At 50.4% G+C, this 24,961-nt stretch overlaps 1 protein-coding gene across 4 annotated transcripts in view; it reads right to left on the reverse strand.

Moving 5' to 3' along the window:
- BMP1 (bone morphogenetic protein 1) overlaps positions 1–24,488 on the reverse strand; it is a 43,888-nt gene extending 19,400 nt beyond the window's left edge. The window contains exons 1-9 of one of the 4 annotated variants that reach the window (XM_047856043.1): positions 24,196–24,486; positions 16,805–16,918; positions 14,548–14,712; positions 14,241–14,358; positions 13,758–13,936; positions 12,861–12,966; positions 11,280–11,404; positions 10,600–10,715; positions 2,274–2,376 (exon numbers count right to left, since the gene is read on the reverse strand). In XM_047856043.1, the coding sequence (XP_047711999.1) occupies positions 2,274–2,376; positions 10,600–10,715; positions 11,280–11,404; positions 12,861–12,966; positions 13,758–13,936; positions 14,241–14,358; positions 14,548–14,712; positions 16,805–16,918; positions 24,196–24,349 (1,180 nt within the window). In that variant the 5' untranslated portion in view covers positions 24,350–24,486. Of the gene's footprint in view, positions 1–2,273; positions 2,377–10,599; positions 10,716–11,279; positions 11,405–12,860; positions 12,967–13,757; positions 13,974–14,240; positions 14,359–14,547; positions 14,713–16,804; positions 16,919–24,195 lie in introns of those variants that run through there. The other 3 variants (XM_047856046.1, XM_047856045.1, XM_047856044.1) reach the window with 3 other exon arrangements.
- Between the last annotated feature and the right edge of the window lie 473 nt (positions 24,489–24,961).

Here is a 24,961-nt window from a genome sequence, read left to right on the forward strand (position 1 = left end):
CAGAAGCCCATACCAAAGACCCTAAGGTCCAGACTAGGGAAGGGATTTGCCCAAAGTTATACACTTGGTGATGGAGTTATCAGGCACTGACTCTATCAGGAGTCCAGTTTCCCACACCAGATCACCCTTGGCCAAGCTATGGGTTTCAGGGGAGGATGAAGAGAATATGAGTAGGTGTAGGAAGGAAGTAGCCACATCAAACTGAAAAGCTTTTGCACAGTGAGGGAAATGGTCAACAAAACAAACAAGCAATTTGCTGAATGGGAGACGATGTTTGCAAATCATACATTGGGTAAGGGATTTCTATCCAAACTATATATAAAGAATTTACACAATTTAATATAAAAAAAACCAAACAACCCAATTAAAAAACGGGCAGAGGACTTGAGTAGACATTTCTCCAAAGAAGACGTACAGATGGCCAACAGACACATGAAAAGATCCTCAACATCACTCATCATCAGGAAATGAAAATCAAAACTACAATGAGATTATCACCTCACACCTATCAGAATGGCTAGTATCAAGAAGACAAGTTAAAAAAAAAAAGGTAGAGGGTGCCAGGGTGGCTCAGTCAGTTGAGCATCCAGCTCTTGATTTCAGCTCAGGTCATGATTCCAGGGTTATGGGATCAAGTCCCGCATCAGGCTTCATGCTGAGTGTGGAGCTTGCTTAAATAAGACCACTGACAACAGGTTTGAGGAAGTGGTGATAAGGGAACCCTTGTACACTGTTGATAGGAATGCAAACTGGTGCAGCCACTCTAGAAAACAGTATGGATATTCCTCAAAAATTAAAAATAGGGGCGCCTGGGTGGCGCAGTCGGTTAAGCGTCCGACTTCAGCCAGGTCACGATCTCGCGGTCTGTGAGTTCGAGCCCCGCGTCGGGCTCTGGGCTGATGGCTCAGAGCCTGGAGCCTGTTTCCGATTCTGTGTCTCCCCCTCTCTCTGCCCCCCCCCCCCGTTCATGCTCTGTCTCTCTCTGTCCCAAAAATAAATAAACGTTGAAAAAAAAATTAAAAAAATTTAAAAAATTAAAAAAATAAAAAAATAAAAATTAAAAATAGAACTACCGGGGCGCATGGGAGGCTCAGTCGGTTAAGCGTCAAACTCTCTCTCTCTTTTTAATGTTTATTTATTTTTGAGAGAGAGAGAGGATGAGAGAGAGAGAGAGAAAGAGGGAGAGAGAGTGGGGGAAGGGCAGAGATGGGGAGACAGAATCTGAAGGAGGCTCCAGGCTCTGAGCTGTCAGCACAGAGCCTGACATGGGGCTCGAACCCACAAACCATGAGATCACAGCCTGAGCCAATGTTGGACACTTAACTGACTGAGCCACCCAGGCGCCCCTAAGTGTCGGACTCTTGATTTTGTCTTGGGTCATGACCTCATTCATGGTTTGTGAGATCAAGCCGCGCATAAGGCTCTACGCTAACAGTGTGGCTCCTGCTTGGGATTCTCTCTCTCCATCATTCTCTGCCCTGCCCTCCGCTCAAAATAAATAAATCAACTTTAAAAAAAATCTAAAAAAATATAACTACCTTATGATCCAACAATTCCACTTTTGGGTGTTTATCAAAAGAAAACGAAAACACCAATTCAAAGAGAGATATGCAATCTCATGTTCATTGCAATATTATTTACAACAGCCAGGTGATGGAAGCAACCGAAGTGTCCCTTAGTAGATGAATAGATTGACTAAGATGTGGGATATCCATATCACTCAGCCATAGAAAAGAATGAGATTTTACCATTCGTGACACCACGGATGGACCTAGAGGGTATGATGCTAAGTGAAACAAAGAAAAATACCATATGATTTCACTTATATGTGGGATCCAAAAACAATACAGATGAACAAACAAAGCAAAACAGAAACAGACTCATAGATACAGAGAACAAATTGATGGGTGCCAAAGGGGAGGTGGTGGGAGGTAGACAAAATAGGTGAAAGAGATTAAGAGACACAAGCTCCCAGTTGTACACTTGATCTTAGCCAGAAGTCTGAGAAGTGATACAAGCTTCCAGTTACAAAATAAATCAGGCATGGGGATGTGATGTACGGCATGGAGAATATAAGCAATAATATTGTAATAATGTTGTATGGTGACAGATGGTAACTACCCTTATCATGGGGATCATTTAGTAATACATGAAAATATTCAATCACTGTGATGTATACCTGAAACTAAGAGGGTATTACATGTTAATTAGACCTCAATTCACACAAAAAAGAAGGCTCCACAGAGGAGGCAGGGGGCAGGCTAGTGCCTTACCTCGGAGGGGTGCTTTCCTCCAGAAGCCATCTCGGACCTCCACGTAGTCATACCAGCACAGGCGGCTGCGATACAGGTCCATGGACGTGAAGTTCAGAATGATCTAGGGGAAATGGGAAGAGGAAGAGGGTTACATAGCTCCCCACCAGCCTGGCCTGCCGGCCCCATGACCACTGCCTGCCTCACTCTGCATAAATAGTGAAGGGGCTCAGAAAAGAAGCTCCTGGTGCAGAGACGGCACTCCTCTCCCCAGCTGTCTGCCAATGACGGCCAGCTTTCTCAGATAACTCAGTCATCACTTAACATACATGGCCTTGCTGAATATCTGTATAAGACCAGAGGTCTCATTTTACTGATCCCCTTAGTGAGGAGACACTGGTTTGGGTTAAACAAACCCATCTCTCCTCCTGGTCGACTTAAACAACACCAATCACAGCACCATTAGAGGGATGAGGTGTCAGTGATAGGAAGGGCCAGGGGCTCTGAAATGGAAATGAAGGGTCCAGAGAGGAGAGGCAGAGAGACGGGCTGAGTCACCCATCATCACATATTCATTGAATGTTGATTCCAGGCAAGGGGTCATGCTAGCTGCTGAGGGGAATACCAGATCTGAATCCTTCCTGTGAGTGGGTTTAACGTCCGTCCCTGTCAAGGGGCTTAGGATTTAGAAGGATAAGAAATACACATGATTTAGAAGGATAAGAAATACACATGAAAAGCTCACTGAGTAAAAAAAATCAGACTCCACACACATGGGCCTGGGTTGGAACATCACCTCTGCATTTCTTGCTGGGAGTCCTTGGGTAAATCACCCAACCTCTCTGACCTCAGCTGCCACGAGCATGAAATGAGGAAAGAGCACCTCACCCTGAAGTAGCACCTCGTAGGTACAGCCACCGCCCTAAGTGCCTCCTATTCATGAACTCATTTCAGCCTTTGAACTCATCAAATGGTCATGTAATACTGGAGGAACGTTTGACACCTTGGTAAATACCAACTCTCCCCAGCCGGTGGGCATATTAACAGTAGACAGGTACACTTTCCAAGAGGGAAATTGCTTTAGTAGTTTCCAGAATGTGCCCCCAAAGCCTCTTTTGTATCTAGAGTCCAACAAGCAGGAACAGTTCATGGTGACCTGAGAGGTGTATACAGTGGACACAAATGGCCCAGGAACCCACCTGTTAGGTCTAGCTGGCTTCTCTGCTGGAGGAAAAGGGGACAAGGTGTATCTCCCCTCTGGCTCACTGCAGTTAGAGACAGTCAGAGTGGAGGTGAGAATGAAAAAGATCCCAAAGCAGGCACTGGCAACTGTGGTCTGTAGCCTGTGTCAGTGCTGTGACGGTCGATGGTCAGAGAATGTGTCAGTGCTGTGACGGTCGATGGTCAGAGAATAACTCTGGCTCTCGGTCACTCCCTGACACCGACCCCTTTAGAATTCTTGGTGATTTCAATAGCCACCTAGATGACCCTTCCCATTTCTGGGCCTCCCCATTCCCTGACTTCCTCTCTCCACCTCTTCTCGGCCACACATGGCATGACATGCCCTAGACCCTGTTAACATCAATAACTGTGCATCCCCCATAAGCTCAAGTTCAAGCACCCCACTGTCCATCCACATGCCCCAATCTCTCCTCGTTCACTTGCTCCATACACCTAGTCCAACAATCCTTCCAGTTCACCATGACCTTCCACCTTCTGAGCCTATGGGGTTTTCCCACCCTTTATCTCCCCGTACTCACATCAGTCCTTGCCTGGCTTGGAATCCATAGCCCATCCTGCCTCTTTTCTTTTGATTTGTACATGAGTTGAAATGTGTTTGTGTTTGGGGAAACATTTATGAATTGTGGCACTCTGAGATGAAATCGAGCAAGACCAGGTTTTGAAAAGTGCACCCTATTACTCTTGATGATTATTATTAGTCATCATTGAGTGTTATTATTGTTATTATAAAGATACAAGTCCTGGTATTTTGAAAAACTGAAGTTGAAAATCTGTTCTGGCTCTTGCTCTGGAGACAGACAGTGTGCCTGGATCAATGACCAAAGTAGGACATAGATGAAGTGGCAAAGGCCTGGGGCAGTCACCTCACTTCAAAGCAAATCCATGGTCCATCTTTATCATCACCTCCTTGTACAGGACCTCAACTCTCTTTTTCCGCTTTTCTCCTCATTGTATTCACTGGAAAACCACACCCCTGCTTAAATCCAACTTTCCACCTACTCTGTGCCTGTTCCCAGGAGGCTGAAGTCATGGTTAGAGGAAATACAACCATGTTGCTTGTCTCACTTGAAATTTGAGACCACTGACCTCCACTGCGTCCTTAGCGCTGCCAGGCACACCTTTCACATTCTCCTCCTCTCTCCTCAAACCATCTGTACCCCTTCTTGAACTCTCAGTCCTGGCCCTACCATCATCTTTTTCCAAGATTAGTTCAATAGTCCCCGCTCTTGATCTTGCCTCCCAGCAGAGCAGAGCTTTCATGATGTAATTGGATCATATCTCCCCACTGCTCAAAATCCTTTAATGCATGTTACTCAGAGTAAAATCCAAAGTCCTTACTTACCATGTCCTCTATGGCCATTTATAATCTAGCCCCCTGCTATCTCTCTGACCCCATCGCCTACCACTTTCCTCCTTGCTTACTTGGCTCTGGCCACATGGACCCTACTGGTCCTCAAACACACCAAGCCTGCTCCTGCCTCGGGGCCTTTGCACTTGCTGCCTAGAAGCTCTTCCCAGCTACCTGCCTGATATGTTCCCTCACTTCCTATCCATTTCTACTCCAACTCACCTGATGTGAATGAGGCCTTCTCTGACCATCCCACATGTTGCAGTAACCTCCACCTCACTCCTTTATCTCCTATTGCTGATTTCCTTCATAACACTTATCACCATCTGACCTATCGCATTTACTTTTTATTTGCTTGTCTGTCTCCCCCTTACCCGTACTCTGCCAAAATGTAAACCCTATGAGGACAGGAATTTTATTTAACTCGATATGGAATCTTTGGTGTGTGGCATGTAGTAGTTGCTTAATAAATGTTTCTTGGATAGAATTTTTCTTTTAGGAATCTATTTTATAGATACACTTTCCCAAGTATATAAAGATCTCAGGTTTGAGATATTTACTGTAGCATTTTTGGTAATGATAAAAACTTGGAAAAAACTTAAATGAAACATCAGAGGAATGGGGATGACAGCATGTTAAGCAACCATCAAAATGTCTGAGGTAGGACTTGATGCGCTAACATGGAACAATGACCATGATTTCCTGCTGAGTGAAAGACAAGTTCCGTAAGACCACATATCCATACACACATGCACGCACACATACTTAGAAGAGTCTGGAAGGACATACCAAGTGTTACCAATGTTTGGTCGCCTCTGGGGAGTGGGATTTGGAGGAGGACCCAGGGCAGAATATTCACTCTTTACCATATGAATTCCTATACTTTTCAAAATACTTATCTCTATATCTGACAAACAACAAAAACATCTTTACGGAGTTGCTGGATGGACGAAGGAATGCAGAGGGCTGAGTGAGGGCAGTCTGGCTCCTAAACTTACATCCTTCACCACGATTCCATGTGGCCTCCGATCAGTTTTGCTCAGCAGCTGACAAGAACAGCAGCAACTTTCCCTTCGCCCTCGGAAACTACGCTGGCTCTGTCCAGGGAGGATGGCTTCACACCCTCCTGAAGAACCACGCCCACAGGCAGAAGCCCAAAGGACCCAACCGAGACCTCCTATGGGGCAGGAGGAAGCAGTTGTCACCTCGCTCAGGAAGAAGAGACCTGTGCTGGCAGTTAAAGGCATCCTCCAGGAGGGCACACCATGGCTATATTGAGACCAGAGATGTCTAATTAAGAGTTGTAATGGCTTCTGTCATGTGGAAACAGCTGTGCTCTGGTGGCAGGGGCACTGCCCTTTGCCAAAGAAAACCTGGCCACCTCTACCACTTCCTGGCTGGTGATGATGGGCCCGTGGCTTGACTTCTTTGTGCCTTGGTGTCTTTGTCTAAAAAACAGCAGTAATCATAAAGAGCTGGGGGATTCAATGAGAAACAGGGTGCAGAGTGTCCACAAGTGGACCCCACAAATGGGCAGTACCCCCCACATTTGTTGGATGGTCTCAGGGAGCAATTGGGACGATATGTTGACCCCCGGGGACTCACAGTCTGGCTTCAGTCTGACTTTGCTGTATGACCTTAGGCTCATCATTGAACACCTTTGTGCCTCCATTTCCATATCTATAAGATGGTAATGGTAATAGTACCAACCTCATAGGACTTAGAGAATTAAACCAATACATGGAAAGTTTATAACATTGACACATGTATGTGTCACACATGCAATATACATACATGCCACACATATATAGTACTGTGTATGCCACTCAAAAAAAGTTAATTTCACTGTTGGAGTTGAGTTTGCTTAAGATTTTGAAATTTGAAATGGTTCATCCCAGAATCTGGAAGTAGAAGGAGGCAAAAGTGGGACCTAGGAAGTCGACCAGGGATTACCGATTTAATAGATTAAGACTATAGAATGACATTGGGCACCTGGGTGGCTCAGTCAATTGAGCATCTGACTCTTGGTTTCAGCTCAGGTTATGATCTCACAGTTTTGTGGGGTCATGCCCCTTGAGCTGTCAGCCCAGAGTCTGCTTGGGGTTCTCTCTCTTCCTCTCTCCCTCTCGTCCCTCCACTGCATGCATGCACGCACATGTACTCTTTCTCTAAGTAAATGTAAAAAAAAAAAGAAAAAGAAAAAGGCTACAGAATGACAGTAGCAGCCAACACTGATGGAATTCCTGCCATGTGCCAGGCACAGCACTGAGCACTTTACGTGCATTAACTTGTCTAATCCTTGTATCAACCACATGAGGGAGGCACAACCATCAGACCCACTTTACAAACGGGGAAACAAAGGCACAGAGTGGTTAAGTAACTTCCCCAAGATATGCATCTAGCAAATAGCACGGCTGGGAGTCAAACCCAGGCACTCGGGTCTTAAACTTAAACCCTTAAACTTATATTCCATGTGGCCTCCCCAGGCCTGCCAGTCAATTTTGCTTAACAGCTGCATGAAGAATGAGGGTCAACTTTCCCTTCACCCTCAGAGCCCTACACCCTTCAGCACCAGGAAGCAGGGACTTAAGGGAGGGGTCATAGCTGCCCAACTGGAGGACTGGAGGTGGGGTTGGGGAAGGCATTACAGAGGAGCGGAATTTGGAACTTGAAGAATAGGCAAGATATCACAAGGCAGGGATGGGAATGAGGGTGGACACTGTCAAAGCCAAAAGACATTTTAAGTTCTTATCTTTTTGGCTCGGCTGCAACAATGGACCATGATCTCCTGAAACCACTTTCCTGCTCCTAAGGGGCGGGCTTTGTCGCTTGGGAAACACTCTTAAGTCTTCTTTGGAGCAGCTGCTAATGACGTGCAGTGGAGACATGGGGGTCCTACAAGAAGCCTTCCAAAGTGGCTCTTTCTTGTTTGATATATCCCTGCCTTGCATAAAATTTCTGTATCACTCAAACTTCTGGCAATAAGCAGAGAACTAGGAGGCAAGTGAAAACAACCTCTCAGCACAAAAGAAACATCAAAGTCCACCCACGAATGCAAGCGAGTTTATTTAAGGTTGACTGTTGAAAGAGCATAGACTTTGGAGTTGGACGGTCCTGGAACTAAATGCTGGTTCCACCATGACTGCCTGTGTAAACGTGGGCAGATTTACTGATGCCCTCTGAGCCTCGACTCCCTCATCTACACAGAAGGGACGAGAACACCTGCACCACAAAACTGATGTGGGGAATAATGAGGTCATACATACAAGATGCCTAATACTTTGCCTGAAACGTAATGGGTAAACAGCAAAGAATGGTCACTATTATTTCATGACGCTATCCTCCCTGGCTCCCCAGCCTCTGCAGACCCTTAGAGGGTTCCTGTCCCCCAGGGTTCCATCTTTGACTCAATTACAGCTCTACAATTTGATCCAGAACTGTGAGTGAATTTTACTTTTTCTATTTCTGCAGCTATGCACTGAAAAGTTTGAAATTTTTCTCTGTAGCCTACTTCTCGCCCTGGAGCTCCAGGCAGGCCTCTGAAAAAGGATGGGGAGTCTCTTGGGTGTTGTGGAGGGAGCATGCCTAAGGCACAGAGAGGCTCCTGGGGCAAGTCCATTTGTCTACTAGAGACTAGGGCCAGCCCATGCCAGCCTGGAACCACAGGGAAAGAAGCTGATCCTGACCAAGGTTGGCATATCCCTGCTGGCTGAGCAAACTTGATGAACAGGAAAAAAAGCAACGCTCTACCCTACTCTGTGTTCCTCAGGGGCTGGGGACTCTCTCATGCATCTCTCTGTCCCCAATGCCGGGTGTGTAGTGAGCACACAGGTCTCTGGAAGGGCACTTTAGCAATTATTGATGTGGGACAGGGTTTAGAATTCACAGTATTGCAATCACGGACTTTTGTGTCATAATCTTTGGGCAAGTTACTTAATTTTTCCAAGTTTGTTCTCTCATATGCAGAATGGGGACAACATTAGCACCCGGCCTAGAATGTTGTTGTGTTAATTATAAGACATAACACATAAAGAATTTAACACATGCCTGGCCAATCATGTGCTCAATAATTTTAGTTGTTTTTATTGTTATTTGCTATGAGATTTCCAAAAGCAGAAGTTGTGGAGACCTTTGGCAGAGAGATAAAGGAAGCCAGCGAATGGTCAGAACAAGACAGCAAAAAGGACAGCAATTTTTAAATTAGATTCAGAACAAGAAAAAGAACAAGGAAGGGATGGGTTCACTTTAAAAAAAATTTTTTTAATGTTTATTTTTGATAGACAGAGAGAGACAGAGTATGAGCAGGGGAGGAGCAGAGAGCGAGGGAGACATAGAATCCAATCTGAAGCAGGCTCCAGGCTCTGAGCTGTCAGCACAGAGACCGATGCAGGGCTCGAACCCACAAACTGTGAGATCATGACCTGAGCCAAAGTCGGATGCTTAACTGACTGAGCCACCTAGGGTGGGTTCACTTTTGAGGGAGGGTGACAGAATGTTAACTGGGAGAGATGACAGAATTACTCAACCCTCAATAAAAGACTACCACAAATGAGAATGGTCTTCAAATTGCAAAAAGTAAAAGAAGCATAGTTTGGAAAGGGAATAGAAACTCATTCATATTGGAGGGGAGTCCGTGAGCACCTCTTTAAATTGGCTGTTGTCTCTAGGCTCAAAAATGACATCAGAGGACATTCAAATAACTTACAGATGTGATCAGTGTCTGTAATCTCAAAAACTCAGAACAAAAGCTTTGCCAGTTTCCAAAAGGGGTGTGTGTGTGTGTGCGCGCGTGCGCGTGTGTGTTGGAAGAGGGGTTTGGAGTGAATCCTGGGAATCACAACCCACTAAGTTGAATGTCAATCCCCAAATAAACAGATAGCCTGCTACCCTTTAGAAAAGAGACACTTGATTATTAGGAGCTGGTTCAGGTTCACTTAAAATAAAGCACATCAGACAAATGTCATTTCCTTTTTAAAAGGTGTTTCACCAACTGGTGGAACAGTGGCTTTGATTTGGTAAGGCAATCCATCTATATATTCAGCATTTTTGAGCTGTTTCCTATGCCAGGGATATAAAGGTGACAAATTCGTGGTCGGAGAAGCTCACTTCGCAGTCAACAAGGTGATGACTCATGGCTGGATGGTAGTGTAGCAAGTGGTATCATAGCCAGTGGAATAAATCTGCCCAAAGTCTGCAGATGAACAGTGTCAGCTCAGAGAGGGAACCTGGCTCTGCTTTGATTCATGTCATGTTCAATGTTTCAATCAAAGACCAGTTTCAGAAGACCCAGAAAAGACATGCTTATCAAATGAGCTCAGGACAGAGTAAGAGAGATGGCACCTGCTGAATGGTGGAATTCAGATTCCAAATGGTCTTGAGAGCTGTTGGAATGAACAATGTGACCAGTAATAAAATCTAGTCAAGCTCAAGACTGCACGAGTACATTAAGTACCATATTCCAATCAAGAGGAATAGAGTCTTAAAGTTGACTATTGGGAACAATAAAAATGCACGGAAGGACACTGAAGGTAAAGGGGTGAGTGAGAGCGCCAGATACCACAGGAAAACCCTGTGGATAGATCTGAGAAGACCTTGGAAAAGTGCCTCTCGAGTAGTAAGTCAGCCCGTCCTCAAGATAGTGCTCCATTGTTCTTGTGCAGTGAATGGGTCTACGTTTCCCAGGTAGGTCATTCACAGCCACAATCAACTACGCTCTCTTACTCTGGGGTCCTGGCAGAGGAGGGGACGCTCAGTTACCTTCTCTCCAGGTGTGACTGAGATACGCCATACGCAGTGCATGTGGGCGGAGTAGCCATTGGGGTACTCAGGGGAAGAGAAGTTGCCTGTGCTGTCTTGTAGGGTCTCTCCACAAGCTGTCAGAGAAAGGAAATGACTGAACTGCTGGCTGCAGATACTCAATTCCCCCAACCTCCTGGCTTCCCACACCCTGAACTCTAGCATCACTCAGGGGAGAGAAGAACGGCTAAGCAGAGGAAGGAGTCTGGGGTGGTCCTGTCCCTTTAAGATCCACTCCGTGCTCTTTACACATAAGCCCACACCATTGGACCTATTTGGCCTAGTGCTGCAGGATGCCCTGCTGTCCAGGCAACATGGCTTCCAGAGTTAAGGTCAAGCTCCTTTGGTGGGCCTCACTCTACCTCCGTCCCTGAGAATTGCTCTGCTAGTCCCCTTTACTGCTCCTACTGTCCTATTCTCCCAGACCCTCCGAAGGTACATGGCTCAGTATCTCACCTGATCCCCTCACCACCTGATCCCAGCCCCAGTTTGGTTCCTTAACTTGAACACTGCCCCTGCCTGGGTACCTCCACCCCTACCACCAGGCAGCTGCTGGCCTTCTCTAAGACTTACAGCCTTAACCTCCTCAGCCCCAGGCCCTGCCCTCCACCCTTCCCTGGTCCATCCCTCCCTGCCCTGACCTGGGCACTTGTAGAGCTTGCGGGCCTGGGCGATGTCCCCCTTGCTGAGCCGGGTCCTTTGGCCAATGGGAGGTTTCACCCCATTGACCTCGTACTTGGGAACAATGGTGTCCAGGAAGATGCCCCTGAAGAGGAAAAGCCCGATCTGGGTGAGAGTCTGATGGAGGGAGGGGTGGTGTGCCTGTGTGTACCCAAGGTCACGACCCTGCCAGAGCCCAGACATTCCTCAGTAGGGTCAGGGACGGGTGGAGATTGCTCACCCTGTCATTATGCTGCCCACTGACCAGCAGCCACCCTGCTCCGTGGCAGCCACACTGCTGGAGCCTGGGGGAGCCCCAGGAATACGCTGGGAGGTCAGGGACACAAGCTCCACATGCCCTGGGAACCTAGTGGTGTTCTGGCTCAGTCTAGGTCCAACCCCCAGCCTCAGGAGAGCTTGGGACCCCTAGCGACCATGTCTCTAGCCTCACCAAGCCTCTGCTTCTGTGGCCCCTCGTGCTCGTTCGGCGTGACTGAACTTCTCCCAGGACTACCAAGGCCAGTGCTTCATTTTGCTGGCACGAACTGCTTTTGACAGGTTCCATCGTGGTCAGACCACACAACTCCGGATCCATCCATGTCTCCTGTCCCCCCTGCCCAGTTCCTGCCTGCTAAGTCCTGGGTGTTTCCATCTGGGAGGAGCAGGATGAAGGGAAACAGGCGGCCCTCTGCCTCCCCAGGGTCCCTGACTCACACCCAGCTGGGTGGAACTCAGCAGGGGGTGGGGTGGGATGTGGTGGGAAATGTCCAGGGGAGGTCTGTGGCTGTGGGGGGCAGGATGACCTCACCACCCTTCCTTGGTCTCTGTTCCCTCAAGTCTGGAGGCAGGGAGACTGAGGAGGGGCACTGTGCGTGGGACAGAGCAGGACTGCAGACAGAGGATAAGGAAAGAGCCAGGCATGGGAAAGGCCAGGCTTGGAAGGGGAGCCTGTAAAGGAGCAGGGAGGGGCTGTTTCCCACACTCTGCTAAGGAAAAGCTGCCGGTGCAGAGGCTGGGCCACTACCTCTGGGGGTTCTGGTCATGATTTCGGGGAATGTGGGCCCCCAGGAGGAGTGTGTGTGCTTGTAAGCAGAGGAAAGGGCTAGTTCAGGGCAGTAGCCAGCCTTTGTGCAAATTAGCCGGTTCCAAAAAGGCAAACTGATTACAAAGGATGCCCCCAATTAGAAAAATGTGTCCTCTTTTGGCTGACAGATGAGGGAAAAGCTCAGCTCCCTTGGCTGATACAGTTCTGAGCCACAGCATATACATATGTGTCAGGCAAAATGGCTGGACTTCAGCCTCCTGAGCCAGGTATCCCAGGGGTCCACAGTACTAGGCTTTGTGGGTCCAGGCCCTGCCATGGACCCACAATGGAAGAGGAGAGCAGGGCAGGCAGCATCCATGGGTCCTCTGCTTGGGAGCTGGGGTCACCCAGAAGCCCACTCTCACCCTTGGTGACTGCCCCAGCAGGGCAGCCCAGTGCAAAGTGAGAGGCCCAAAGAGAACGCCCTACAGAAGGCAGGATTAGGCTGCCCCAGAGGAGGCCAGGCCCCATCTCTCACCTGGAGAACGTGTTCCGGGCATAGTGCATGATACTGTCAAAATCATAGGTCTCCCCTAGGGACTCCACTTCCTGGAGCTCCATCTTCAAGAAGTTATACTCCTGCCCTGCGAAGACCAGGAAAAAGGTGTGGGGGGTGGGAGGGGTGGGTCTGTGTGCCACACAGTGCCACTTTTTCAGGGTGGGGAGTGGGGCCCCTCAGGTACTCGAGAGGTGCCCCCCTACCTGAGGGTCCAGGGAGCAGCCAAGGGAAGTCTGGGGGGGTAGGGGCGGGTCTCTAGAAGAGTCGGTCCAGCAGAGGGGCAGGGTCAACGAGGACTGGCTGGAGGGAAGGCTCAGAGAGTATGGGAAGGAAGCACCCATTTCTAGAACCACAGGGAGATGAAAGCAGGGAAGAGCAGAGGAGGCCTGGGGAGGGAGGAAGGAAGCAGGAAGGGAGGGGAGAGGGGGTAGCCAGGAGAAACAAGAGAAAAAAAAAACCCTTAGAGGGGAGAACAGGCAGAGGGCAGAAGACTGGGCAAAAGTGAAGAGAAAGGCTGAGGTGGCATGGGGGATGGGCCAACTCCCTCCTCCCCCCCCCCCCCCAAGGCCAGCTGGGCTCTGGGCTGCTCTGGAAGGCCTGTGTGTCCAGGACCAGGACCTCTCCCAGCCCCCCAAACAGCACCACAACTGATCTTCCGTCTCTGAGCTGCTACTGGCAGGAAGCAGATGCCTCAGGGGCAGGGTCTGGACCAACCTGTGCCCTGGGCAAGGGCTGCCACAACACTGAGCTGACCACAAGCTATGGCTCCAGGAAGCAGCTCCCACCCCTACTAGAGGCCCTGGAGTGGTTGGGGTGGGGGGGGGGGGGAGGGGGGAGGTGTGGCACACAGCTAGGCACTCAGGCCAAGGTGCGTACCTGGCTGGATGTTTTCACGCACGATAGAGACATGGCGGTCCCGGTCTGGCCGCGTGTGCTCGTGCCAGAAGCCAATGACATGGCCCAGCTCATGGACAACAATGCCGAACTTGTCACAGTTCTTGCCGATGGAGATGGCCTGTGGGCCTCCACCTCGGCGACCCACGTAGGAGCAGCACCTGGAGGGCGGGGCCAGCTCAGGGGGGCGGTCCCGAGCTGGGGGAGTGCATCCACTCAGGGGCCGGGCGAGGCTGCCAGGAGGGTGAGGGAGTGAGGTACAGGGGAGGGGCCTGAGCGTGGGATGCCCAGGCTGTGTTCAGGGGTCATAGCCACACCAGGGGGCAGCTCCTGGGAAGATGCCCGATGGCAGGAGTGGGGACAGATGATGTAGGATCGTGCCCAGATGGGGCAGCAGTAGTGCCCAGAGCAGAATGTGGACTGGGGTGATGGCCGAGGGTGCAGTGCCCAGGGGCCCCTGCTCACCCGCAGGGTCGATAGGTGAACACAATATAGCTGTCCTCATCAGTGCGCTCCAGGAAGGTGACACAGGTATGCTTCTCCCAGTGCCTCATGGCTTGCCGGAAGACTGCCCTCTGACTGCCTGCCAGGATGAAGGGGGCCAGGCTGCCACAGTGTCCAGGTGGGCCAACCTCAACCCACTGCCAGAATGTCAGCCTCTTGTTGGACAGATAGGCAGAGGACACCACTCATACCACTACACATGACAAGGCTGCCCCAAGGCTAGGCCCCGATGCAGGCTGCTCCCTCGGCCCCACAACATCATGCTCACCAGTGAAGTTTCCCCCAATGACAAAGGGGATGACCCCATCAGGCCACACACGCTCTGGTCTGGATGTGGCTGCCCGCCGGCTCCGGGACCTGCTTCTCCATCTCCCACGGTTTCTCCTCTGTGGCTGCCCACTGGTGCTCTGGCAGTTGGGGGTAGAAGAGTTTCCTGGTGTTGGGAGAGGAAGACACTGGTAGCAAGTGAAGGAATAGGAGTACGGGGAAACAAATTATACTCTATCCGCATTTTGGGGGGATTCCATACTTGTCCGCTCACTAAAATTTATTTGTAACCCCCAAACCAATAACCTTAGCTCTTTCACGGTCAATCACTGACACGCACAGGACAGTGAAAAACATGAGTCACCCCCATAGCCAACCGAGGTTGAACAAGGTGACACTTTGCCTTCTTGGTTCAGCTCTCAGAATGTAAATAAGCATCTTTTTCATAGTCTGTTTAGTGCCACATTTTTTTTTGTATGTGGGGACTTTTTATTGGTGATTTTGCTGTTTAAAATGACCCCCTTCTGCCCTGATAGTACAGAGGCACCAGACCACTGTCCAGCGTTCCTAAGTGCAAGAAGGATCTGATGTGCCCTATGGAGAAAATACACATGTGTTAATATGCTTTGTCGAGGCCCTAAGTTACAGTCCTGTTGGCTATAGCTCAAAGTTAATGAATCTACTGTGTATTAAATAAGGGGTCTTTAAACAGAAACATACGTAAGACAGGGTTACATACTGATCAGTTGGTGAGAATGTTGTGACAAGAGGCTTGCAGGGACCTAACCCTGTATTTCTCCTAGAAGTGATGACTGACTCAGTATTTGTTAATTCAGTGTTCACAGTGACTTTATAGAACAAAGTTATTCCATAACTCTATTCATAACTACCACAGATAGCAAGAATGGACTAAAACTGAAAAAGAGAACAATGGTGTACTAATTTCCTAGGAACTATAGGGGCCTTGAGACCAGGAAATGTTGACTTCTCATCTAATAAAACTTCCTCCTTGTGGAGCATATAGAGCTTGACGTCTTTAAGTGTTCCCAAATATATGTTCTCATTTGACACAGTAGCTCTCTGGGATGCACTGTGCAAGTGTCACTGTGTATTATTCGACAGATAAGGAAACTAAAGCCAAAGATTTGCCCAAAGTCACCTAGTGAGTTAGTGGCAGGCCCACATGCTCCACTTCCTCCATTCTGCTTGAACCATGTCTGCTGGTCCCCTCTCAGGCCAAGTAAGCCTTGCTAGTCATCAGGCCACCATGTTCCCCTCCAATGCCAGCTCCTCTCTGGGAAGTTTGACCTTTACTCCATGGCTGCCCATGCCAAGATCCTCTCTCATGCTGGACAGGACAACCACCAGAGTGTGTGCAGAATGGGCTCTGGATGAGAATCCCTATCCTTTGTCAGTGGGAGGGCTCCCTGTGGGCAGCACCATGTTCCTGAGCAGTGACAAAGCTGGACAGAACTAAACCAGCCCAGGCACTCATTCTTCCTATTCTCCCACCCATTCATAAGTGCCAGGTGGGTTGCTAGGTGCTTGGGCCACACCCAGGGATAAGAAGGACCTGTCCCTGACCTTAAAGAGCTTTGAGTCCAGTTGGGGAGATAGACATATAAAAAAAATCATTGAAATATGGTTCCATGAGTGAGATACTAATACTGTAAACAGAGAGCAGACAGAGCACAGAAAATGGATGGATAACCATGCCTGGGGGATGATCAGAGAAGATTTCATCAGAGAAGCTCTTGAGATGGGCTTTGAAGGAAGTATAAAAGCTTGCAAAGTGGGAGCATGAGGAGAAGCTGGGAGGGATTGGGGTGTTGAGCAAAGGCATCAGATTTGGAGTGAGAAGGCTTGGGTTCCTGTCCCAGCACTGCCACTGACCAGCTATGTGATCTTGAATGAGTCACGTTATCTCCATGAGTCTTAGTTTCTGGATCTGCAATGCAGGACTTGTCCTACATCTACCTTTGAAGGTGGTTGGGGAAAGGTTAGATAATGCTGGTGAAAGTACTTTGTAAACTGTAAGCAAAAAGAATGTCAGTTCTTTGCTCCTGGGTATGTCTATACTTGCTGCTCCTCTGGGGAAGGGACAAAGATATCCCAAGGGAAGATAAGCCATTATGCTGGGTTCAAGCTCATAGCCTCTGTCCTGAGAGGGCCTGGTTGGGAAACAGGGAGGTTGCTTGTTTCTCTAATTCTGGAACCCATTTCTGGGACATAGAAGGGCCCGCCTGTACCCAGAGTACCTGTAGTTTTGATGGAAGACCTGTGGGTTGCACGCTGCCTGAGGTCCTCAGCCTGCTGCACCTGGAAGGCCCTCAGGTCCTCCTCATCCAGGGCGATGTCCCCAAGGAAGGCAGCTAGAGAGAAAAGACGAGGCCTGGGAAGTTAATCCTCCTACCCAGCACTGACAGTTCCAACCCCATGGGTACCACCCCTACCCCCATAGCAACATCAGTCTTCAAATGCCTTCTGAGGAAGGGGGTCATAGGGGACTGGATTTGAGGATCCCGGGGGAGACTCGTGCTCACTTCTAAGTTGGGAATCTAGCAAAGCTGATACACGCTCCCTACCAGAGGAAGACACGATCATGTCACTTTTCCCATCGCTCTGTGGCAAATATTTAGTAAGCCAGGTACCACTCAAGTTATTAGCAAGACAGAAGAGGTTCCTGCTTGGAATACCTGGGTGACTCAGTCGGTTAAGCATCTGACTCTTGATTCGGCTCAGGTCGTGACCTCATGATGGTCGTGAGATCGAGCCCCGAACTGACAACAAGGAGCCTGCTTGGGATTCTCTCTTTCTCTCTCTCTGCTCCTCCCCTGCTTGTGTTCTCTCCCTCTCTTCTTCTTCTTCTCTCTCTCTCTTTCTTTCTCTCTCAAAATAAATAAATAAACTTAAAAAAAAAGAGGTCCCTGCTCACATAGAGCTAACCTTCAACAATACATAACTAAATAAACACTGAACTCAAGAATTCCAGACAGTGATGAATGCTATGAAGAAAACAGAAGGGGGTGAGATGATAGAGCATCTACTCTGTGGGCCCATAACCTTGGCACTGCTCCGAGCCTATGGTATTCACTCAACAAATGCCGTTTCAATTAAATTGAGGGGAGGCCGTGAACAAAAATTGGAGCAGATAGGCCTATTAGGGAAACCAGGACACTTAATGGGAGCTGCCCAGCTAGGAGGAAAAAGTTTAACGGTTTTCAAGCGATTCCTATTCTGAGTCTCAGGGTCTCCTCTCTGGAGGAAGAAAGGCCTGGGGGAATACAGCCCCCTGAATAGGCATTTTGATTTCTGGACCTGGGGAGAGATGTTTCTGGAGAGATGAGCTAAACAATCTGCCTGCCTTTGGAGAAGCTGGGAGCAAGAGGAAGCTGAGTGCTCTGGAAGGAGCTCAGAGGCGAGCTTCAGGCTGAGCTGGGCTGGGGAGGCGGGAGGGTGAGCTGGATGGAGGTGGGGCGCAGAGCAGCTTCCCTGAAGCTCCACCCATGGCAACATCTGCTTCTCATCCTGAGTGCTACACAGGCCTGGCGGCAGCATTACACAAATTATTTTAACCTTGAGGCCTTGCACACAGGTTTCTCCTCCCCAGATGGCCTGCTGGGTGGACACACACACACACTTCATCACACAGAGAATCAGCCACATGGGTTAGTGACCCTACAGACATTTGGTGACATCCACAGCCATGCCCTCAAACACAGAGCTATGTGAGTCACAGAGATGTCCCCTCCCCCAGCAGCGCCCACACCACCCTTGTAGGTAGAAGGCACTCCAGAACATTTATTCGAGTGAAGTATCACATCAATAGTCTTTAGGCCTGCAAACACATGCCCATAGATATGTACTCTGATGGGAACTTCACCTGGATCAACAGAACGTGGGAGTCCCTCTAGCAGTTATCTAGGCCAGCCTTCCATTTTACAGATATGGAAACTGAGGCTCAGAAGGGAAATGGTCTCCCACACTGCTAGTCATTGGAGAGGCTGGATTCATAACCCAGGCTTCCTGATTCCTAGTCTGGCATTCACTGCACTCAAGTTCATTACCTCTGTGGAGCCATATACACAAAGACAGACACTCAGACACACACATCCACACACAAAAATATAGTCATAAACCACGTGTTCTAAAAAAAACACACATGCACAAGCTCCAACACACACACAAACTAACCGCAAGCTCCAAACCCATGAAGCCAATAATGGTAGCAATAATGACACCTTATGTTAATGTTGAAATCAATGTTGTGCTTCCTAGTTGACAAAGTGCTTTCTCATTAACGGATTCACTTAATCCTGGCCCACTCGGCACGTGCCCGTTAAGCCACACTCCATCTCTGCATTTGCCTGGGTGTGTACAATTACAAATTGCTGGAGAGAGAACCGAGTGGCTAGATTCCAGCCCACCTCCCCAACTTTAGTGATTAGAACACTTGGGCTTAAGAAAGGAAATGAGTTGCCCAAGGTCACCAGCTGGTAACTGGCCCAGAATCTCTTCCACCACACAAGCAATATTCTTTTCTGTAAAATGTCGCCCTCGGTGGCCTTGGCTCAGGAACTGGTGGGACAGCAACAGAAGATATTTCTTAGCTGACATGCAAAGATCATAGGATCAGAGGGACACTCCAAGGAGGTAGTGACGGCTTCCTGCACGCCAACATTCAGACAGGTACACTCATGCCACATGAATAACCTTACACCTTTGCACAGACACAAGTACCTCCAAGCTCACGTGCCCATGGGCATTATCATATACACATGTGGCTGGATATTTAGACTCGTCTCTGCACACAGCAGCAAAAAGCAAAGTCTTTGTAGTTAGACCTGTCTTTGAATCCTAGCTTGGCTAATATTAGCTGACATGTCATATAAGCTCTACTAAACCTCAATTTTCTCCTACATAAAAAGAAGCTAACAACGGAATCTGTCTCCTAGAATTACTGCATGAAATAAGGCATGTAAATAAAGCACCTAGCACAGAGTGTGGAGCACAGTAAGTACCCACTAAATGACTACTGTTAATATTACTCCAATAACAGCCCCATAAGCTCATAATCTGCTCTCTACTTTCCAAGGGCACATTGGTTCACCCACATTGGCCTCCCAGCTGAGGGAAGCCCTGGAGTGCTCAGAAGTAGAACCTCGAATTCCAAGTACAGAGGCCACAGAACTGTGCTGGCCTATGAAACCAGGACAGTGGGGGAAGGGAGCAGGGAGCAGGGCAAGTGGAAGGCGGGAAGGCCCTAGGCTGGCCGCAGAGCTCTTCTGCAGAGCCGGAGTCCTGTGGTGGGGATGTCATGACTGAAGAATGTGTGGGAACAGAGTGGGGGTGGGGAGACACGGGGTGGGCAGGAGAGACTTCTGGCCAGGAGCTGAGCCTGAAGGCCCTGCCCATTTGGGATTCCCTCATGGGGAAGCTAGGGAATCTGGATGCTGGAAAGTCCAGGACACCTCCCCCCTAACCCTTACCCAGAAGGAAGCCCTGAGGTCAGGGTCAGAGTAGTAGTTGTTTTCAACACAGGATCAAAAGTTTGTTTTGTTTTCTGGCTGTAAACCAGCCAGGAGCAATCGTGGCTGCTCCATTGCCAGGCTGGGAGCAGGAGAGGAAAAAGAGTGAGGTGGACCTCATATGCCCATCCTGTAGGTAGGCCTCGACTCCAGAGTCTCCTCCCCACAGGGTATTGCAAGGCATCCCCTTCTGGGGAGAGGGAGAGGACCCTCACTGGTGTGATGGAGCCCCAATGCCATGTGTACCGGGTATACGCATGTCCTATCACATAAATGCAAGCTTCTAGCTGGGGAGAACATACTTAATCACAGCTGTATGCTTATATACAGGTGTGTATTTGCATGCATCCTTACATGTACTCAGGAGTACCCATATGCACAGCTGAAGAGACTTGCTCATAAAGCAGAGGTGCACCCATAAATGTGCCCAAACACCATCCTTACTACTTCCCTGTGTAAGCCGTAGTGTGTTCAAACATACAAATAATTGCATGTGCACATTTCACAGGCCATACCCCCAAAAGGAGAAGGGTGACCTTAAAAATGGATGGGGGGTGCAGACAGAGAGAAAGAGACAGAGAGATTAACTGATTCCTCTGGATACCCTTAGGAAGTCCTTAGTGGCCTGAGTGACACATTCTACTCTCTCGCTGTCCTCCCCTAATATCTTCTCCCCAGATCTCTAGAGAAACTAGAATTCTTGAGAGTTCCTTCTTCTGGGGAGTCCCATGGTTCCCCTCCATCTGGAGCCCAGGGAGACTGTCTTTTCCTCCTCCCTTGGGGCACCTAAAAGAGAAGGTGACTCAGGGAGCAGGGGCATAGGTGGGTGGGTGACTCATTCAGAGTGTCTGGAGGGGGAATGTGGTCTGGCAAGAGAAGGGATTGCTTCTCAACTTCCGGAGCTTGTGACCTACTCCTCTAAGGCCCCTTGAAGTCCAAATCTGGGCCACAAGGCCCTGGGCTGAGGAGAGTGATGAGGGTTGGTAAGCTACCCCCATACCTCACCTCCTAAAAGCAAACCTCTGGGATGCAAGTTGAGGTAAAAGGAAGGTCCTCACTGGTTCAAGGGTAGTCCCTATGTGTTTCTCTGCTTATGGGAGAAACTATGTCCCAATTCCTGCCTCCTGGGTCTCTCCCAGAGTCCTGAGGGTCATGGCCAAGTCTCCTGGGGCACCAAACAGAGCTGGGAATCTCAGGGAAGGACCCCTCCCCCCTTGATGGTTTGGCATCCTAACATACAAGAAGTCAGGGCTGACTTGCAATCTCCCTGGGCAAGGGGGAGAGAATGAGAGAGACAGAGAGACAGAGTTCGTATTTGCATTTGACAGCCTGCACACCAGAGTGCAAGCTTGGTGGGACCAGCAATCAGCACACACATAGGCCAATGTGGCTTCCCGCCTATTGTTCTGGTGTTGCCCAGAAGATCCAGGAAACTCTCCAGGGTATCAAGGGTCTTAATTTTTCCTTACTTCCCTCAATTTTGCCCTAACTCTGACAGTAACTGCAAGAGGTAATCTCAGATGAAGGGGCCTGGTTATCCTGAAAAGATCACAGGTGAGCCAGGGGAGTGAACAGGGCTTTCATTCTTGGTTCTCAAGGAGGAGAAAAGGAGAGAGATGGAGAGGGTCAAGGGAGAAGAGGGAAGCAGACATATCAGGTGCATCCAAAGGAGGTAAATCCAGGTACACCTACCACCAGAGCTCAGAGAGGGCAAGAGGACACAGCAACATAGAGAAAAGAGCCCAGGGACCTAAGGCTTGAGGGTTGTCAGTGTGGGGTCTTAGGGAGTCAGGGCAGAGGTACGCAAGGCTGCACTAGTCACACCTAAGAGGGAAGCCTGATCTGACCCTGAATCTTGGCCTTGTCAGGCTTTCAGGCCCTCTCGGCCACCCCCCAGGCCTGGCCCAGCTCCCCACCAGCCTCACTTCACCCTGGTGCAGAGCTTTCTCCAGAGCCCTTGTTTGAAGTTCCAACTCAGCCAGCCCCACCCTAGCATGAAATCCGAGACTGGGGATAGAGCCCTCAGCCTCCTGCTGCCTCTTCCAAAAATCACTCCAATTCCAACCAGGAGTGAAATACATCAGAGTGACTTCCTACCCATTCTTTAAGGCCTTGCCTCCTGCATGAGGACCCCCCCCCCCCAACCTTCCCAGCCTGCTGTGATCACTGTTTCTCTGCCACCGTCACCACTGGGACTGTAGAGGGACAAGAGGCTCCTTGAGCCTTTAAGTCCTTTCCTTCCAAGGTGGCACATAACACATTGTGGTTTGTGCTGTTGTTTACACGTCTTGTGCGCCTGCTGGACTGGAAGCTCACTGAGGGCAAGGGCCATGTCTTACACTTTTCTGTATCTCCCACAACATCAAGCCCAGGGCCAGGCACATATTAGCATTCAGTACATGTAGACCAGTAGAATAAACAAGTAATACAAGGACAGAGAAAGGGAGAACACTTCCTTTTCCTGAAAACCAAGCCCATTCCTCAGAAAAAATAATGAAACGAGAGTGTGAGGCACAGGACACAGGGGAGTAGGCAGCAAACATTTATTAAGTGCTTACTGTGTGTTAATCTCTAATAAGTGTTTTATATGTGTCCTCATATTTAATCCTTACCACCAACTCTACAGAGAGACGTATTATCAGTTCCATTTTACAGGTGAGAAAAGCCAAGTTCAGAGATGATAATTAACATCCGCCAGGCAGTAGAGCTAATGAGCTGTGGGTCCAGGATTGACAGCTTAGGTCGGCCTGCCTTCAAAGGCCAAGCTCTATCTGCTTAGCCTCATGCCCACCCCAAGCCCAGGGAGAAAGATGATGGCTAATGTCTGGGTCACCCACAATCCAGAGGGGGTGGAGAAGAAGGGCTGAGAGATTTGGCTTCTGCTCCTCCCACTGGAAGAAGGGTCTCCTACTTTGCAGCTTACTGTGATCCATTCACCCAAAGTGGGGAGCCTAGGGTTAGGACTAGAGTGACCCAACCTCTTATGCCACATACAGGCACTCCTAGAACCTTAGGGACTGTGCCACTGCCCCTGGCCCTGGCTATTTGGAGACAGGCTGAAATCAGAGGCAGGAAGTTGAGGAAAGGTTCTGACATCTTATGCCCTGTGTGTTCTCTTGTCCCAGGCAGCCTGTTCAGGGTCATCTGATTAGGCAAACGGCCTGTGTGCCTGGCCATCTGGTCACTCCAGGGGCAGGACCCCTCTGGGCCCAGCAGGAGTGAAGGGGTTACTTGGGGTCTTCATGGACAAAGAACACACACACGCAAACACACACTCCAGGGCCCTGACCTCAGCTAATTAGCCTCCAGTGTCTGTGGACTGAGAGAGCTGATATACAGTATTTGAGTTCTCTGTGTTTTTCTCCTTTCCACCCTAACTTGGCCTTGTTAGGTCTCTCTGGCACATAAGGGCAGAGGTAATTCCCCCTCCCTGGCTGGCTTCTCTAACTTTGACAGCTGTCTTCTCTGTCCCAGAAGGTTGCTGTGTTTGGTGGGGTGACACATGGGATACCCAGGGAGCATGATTTCAGAGGATCCCTTGAAAGACTTTCTTCTTTCTCTTGGCTGGGTGGGGGCCTCAGGAGACTTGCTGCTCAGAGATGCAGGCCTCCCGCACCCCCTGGGCAGACAGATGTGCAGCCTGGGGGCAGCCCAGACAGGCTGGAAAACACCAATGTCCTGGAGCTTGAGATGGGAGAGAAGGGAAAAGTGCACGCGCGCGCGCGCGCGCACACACACACACACACACACACACACACACACACTCACACACAGGAGTTTGGCCAGAAAAGTTTCCTGCAGGAGGAAAAGCCTCCTTGGCCGCAGGTTTCTCCCTGGACCCAAAGAGCTTTCCCCAGGAATCCTCTGGGAAGAGGAGGCAGCGGCAGCAGCTTCCACAAATAGCAGCAAAACTTCAGTCCTAAAAGTCCCCCAAACTTCCCCCTCCCTCTCTCCCTCTTTCTTTTGTTCCCCACTGCATTGCCAACCAGGCAGCTCCCGGCTTCCCACACTGGACTGTCCTCCCCCAACCCCAAACCCTAAGCAGCCCGCGCCTCCCCGCCGGGCCTGCTCGCTCCCCGGCCCCGGCGCCCCTGCCGGTCGGCGGGGTGGGGGGCGCCTACCCGCCTTGCAGGGGTCTTTGTAGTTGACGGGCTCCGTGTCCTCCTCCTCCCCCAGGTCATAGGTGTAGTCGGCCAAGTCCAGTGGCCCGCCCGGCCGCGCGAGCAGCAGCAGCCAGAGCAGCAGCGGCAGCGGCAGGCGGGCCACGCCGGGCATGCTGGAGGGCGCGGCGGCGGCGGTGGCGGCGGGCGCGGTGGCGGCGGCGGGTCGCGCCCGGACGCGGGAGCCGGCGAGAGGGGAAGCGGAGGACTGGCGGCGAGGGGAGGGCGCTCCCCTCCGCTCGCCCGCGCGCTCCCTCCCCGCGCTACCCACCCCCCCCCCTCGCGCGTCTCTACCTCTCCCCCTTCCCTGTCCTCGCCCCCCTCCTTCCTGTCTCCCGCCCCCTCTCCTGCGCGGCTCCTCGGCTCTCTCCCTGAGCCTCCAGCCTTCTCCGCTCCTTTCCCTTCTTTCCCTCTTTCCTTCTCTCCTCCCTCCCCCCCCCCCCCTTTTTAGGGAAATGAGCTCGCTGGAGGGCGGGTTTTCGCCTGGAGCTCGGCCTCCCTCGGGTCCCGGACAGCGCTCTGCCGGGTCGGGCCGCGAGCCAGCCGGGGGCGGGGACCGCGGAGAGCCGGCCCGCCCCGGGAGGGGGCTCGGCCGCCCGGGGCGCGGGGCGGCGGGGCCGGGGAGGGGGCGCCGGGCCCCGGGGTGCCCGGCCGACGGCCGCTCCCGCGAGGTGCCCTCTAGTGGCGGCTGGTCCCGTGGGCGCCGGGCCCGAGCCCCATCCCGGGC

The sequence above is a fragment of the Prionailurus viverrinus genome, chromosome B1, assembly GCF_022837055.1.
Source record: "Prionailurus viverrinus isolate Anna chromosome B1, UM_Priviv_1.0, whole genome shotgun sequence".
NCBI lineage: Eukaryota > Metazoa > Chordata > Mammalia > Carnivora > Felidae > Prionailurus > Prionailurus viverrinus.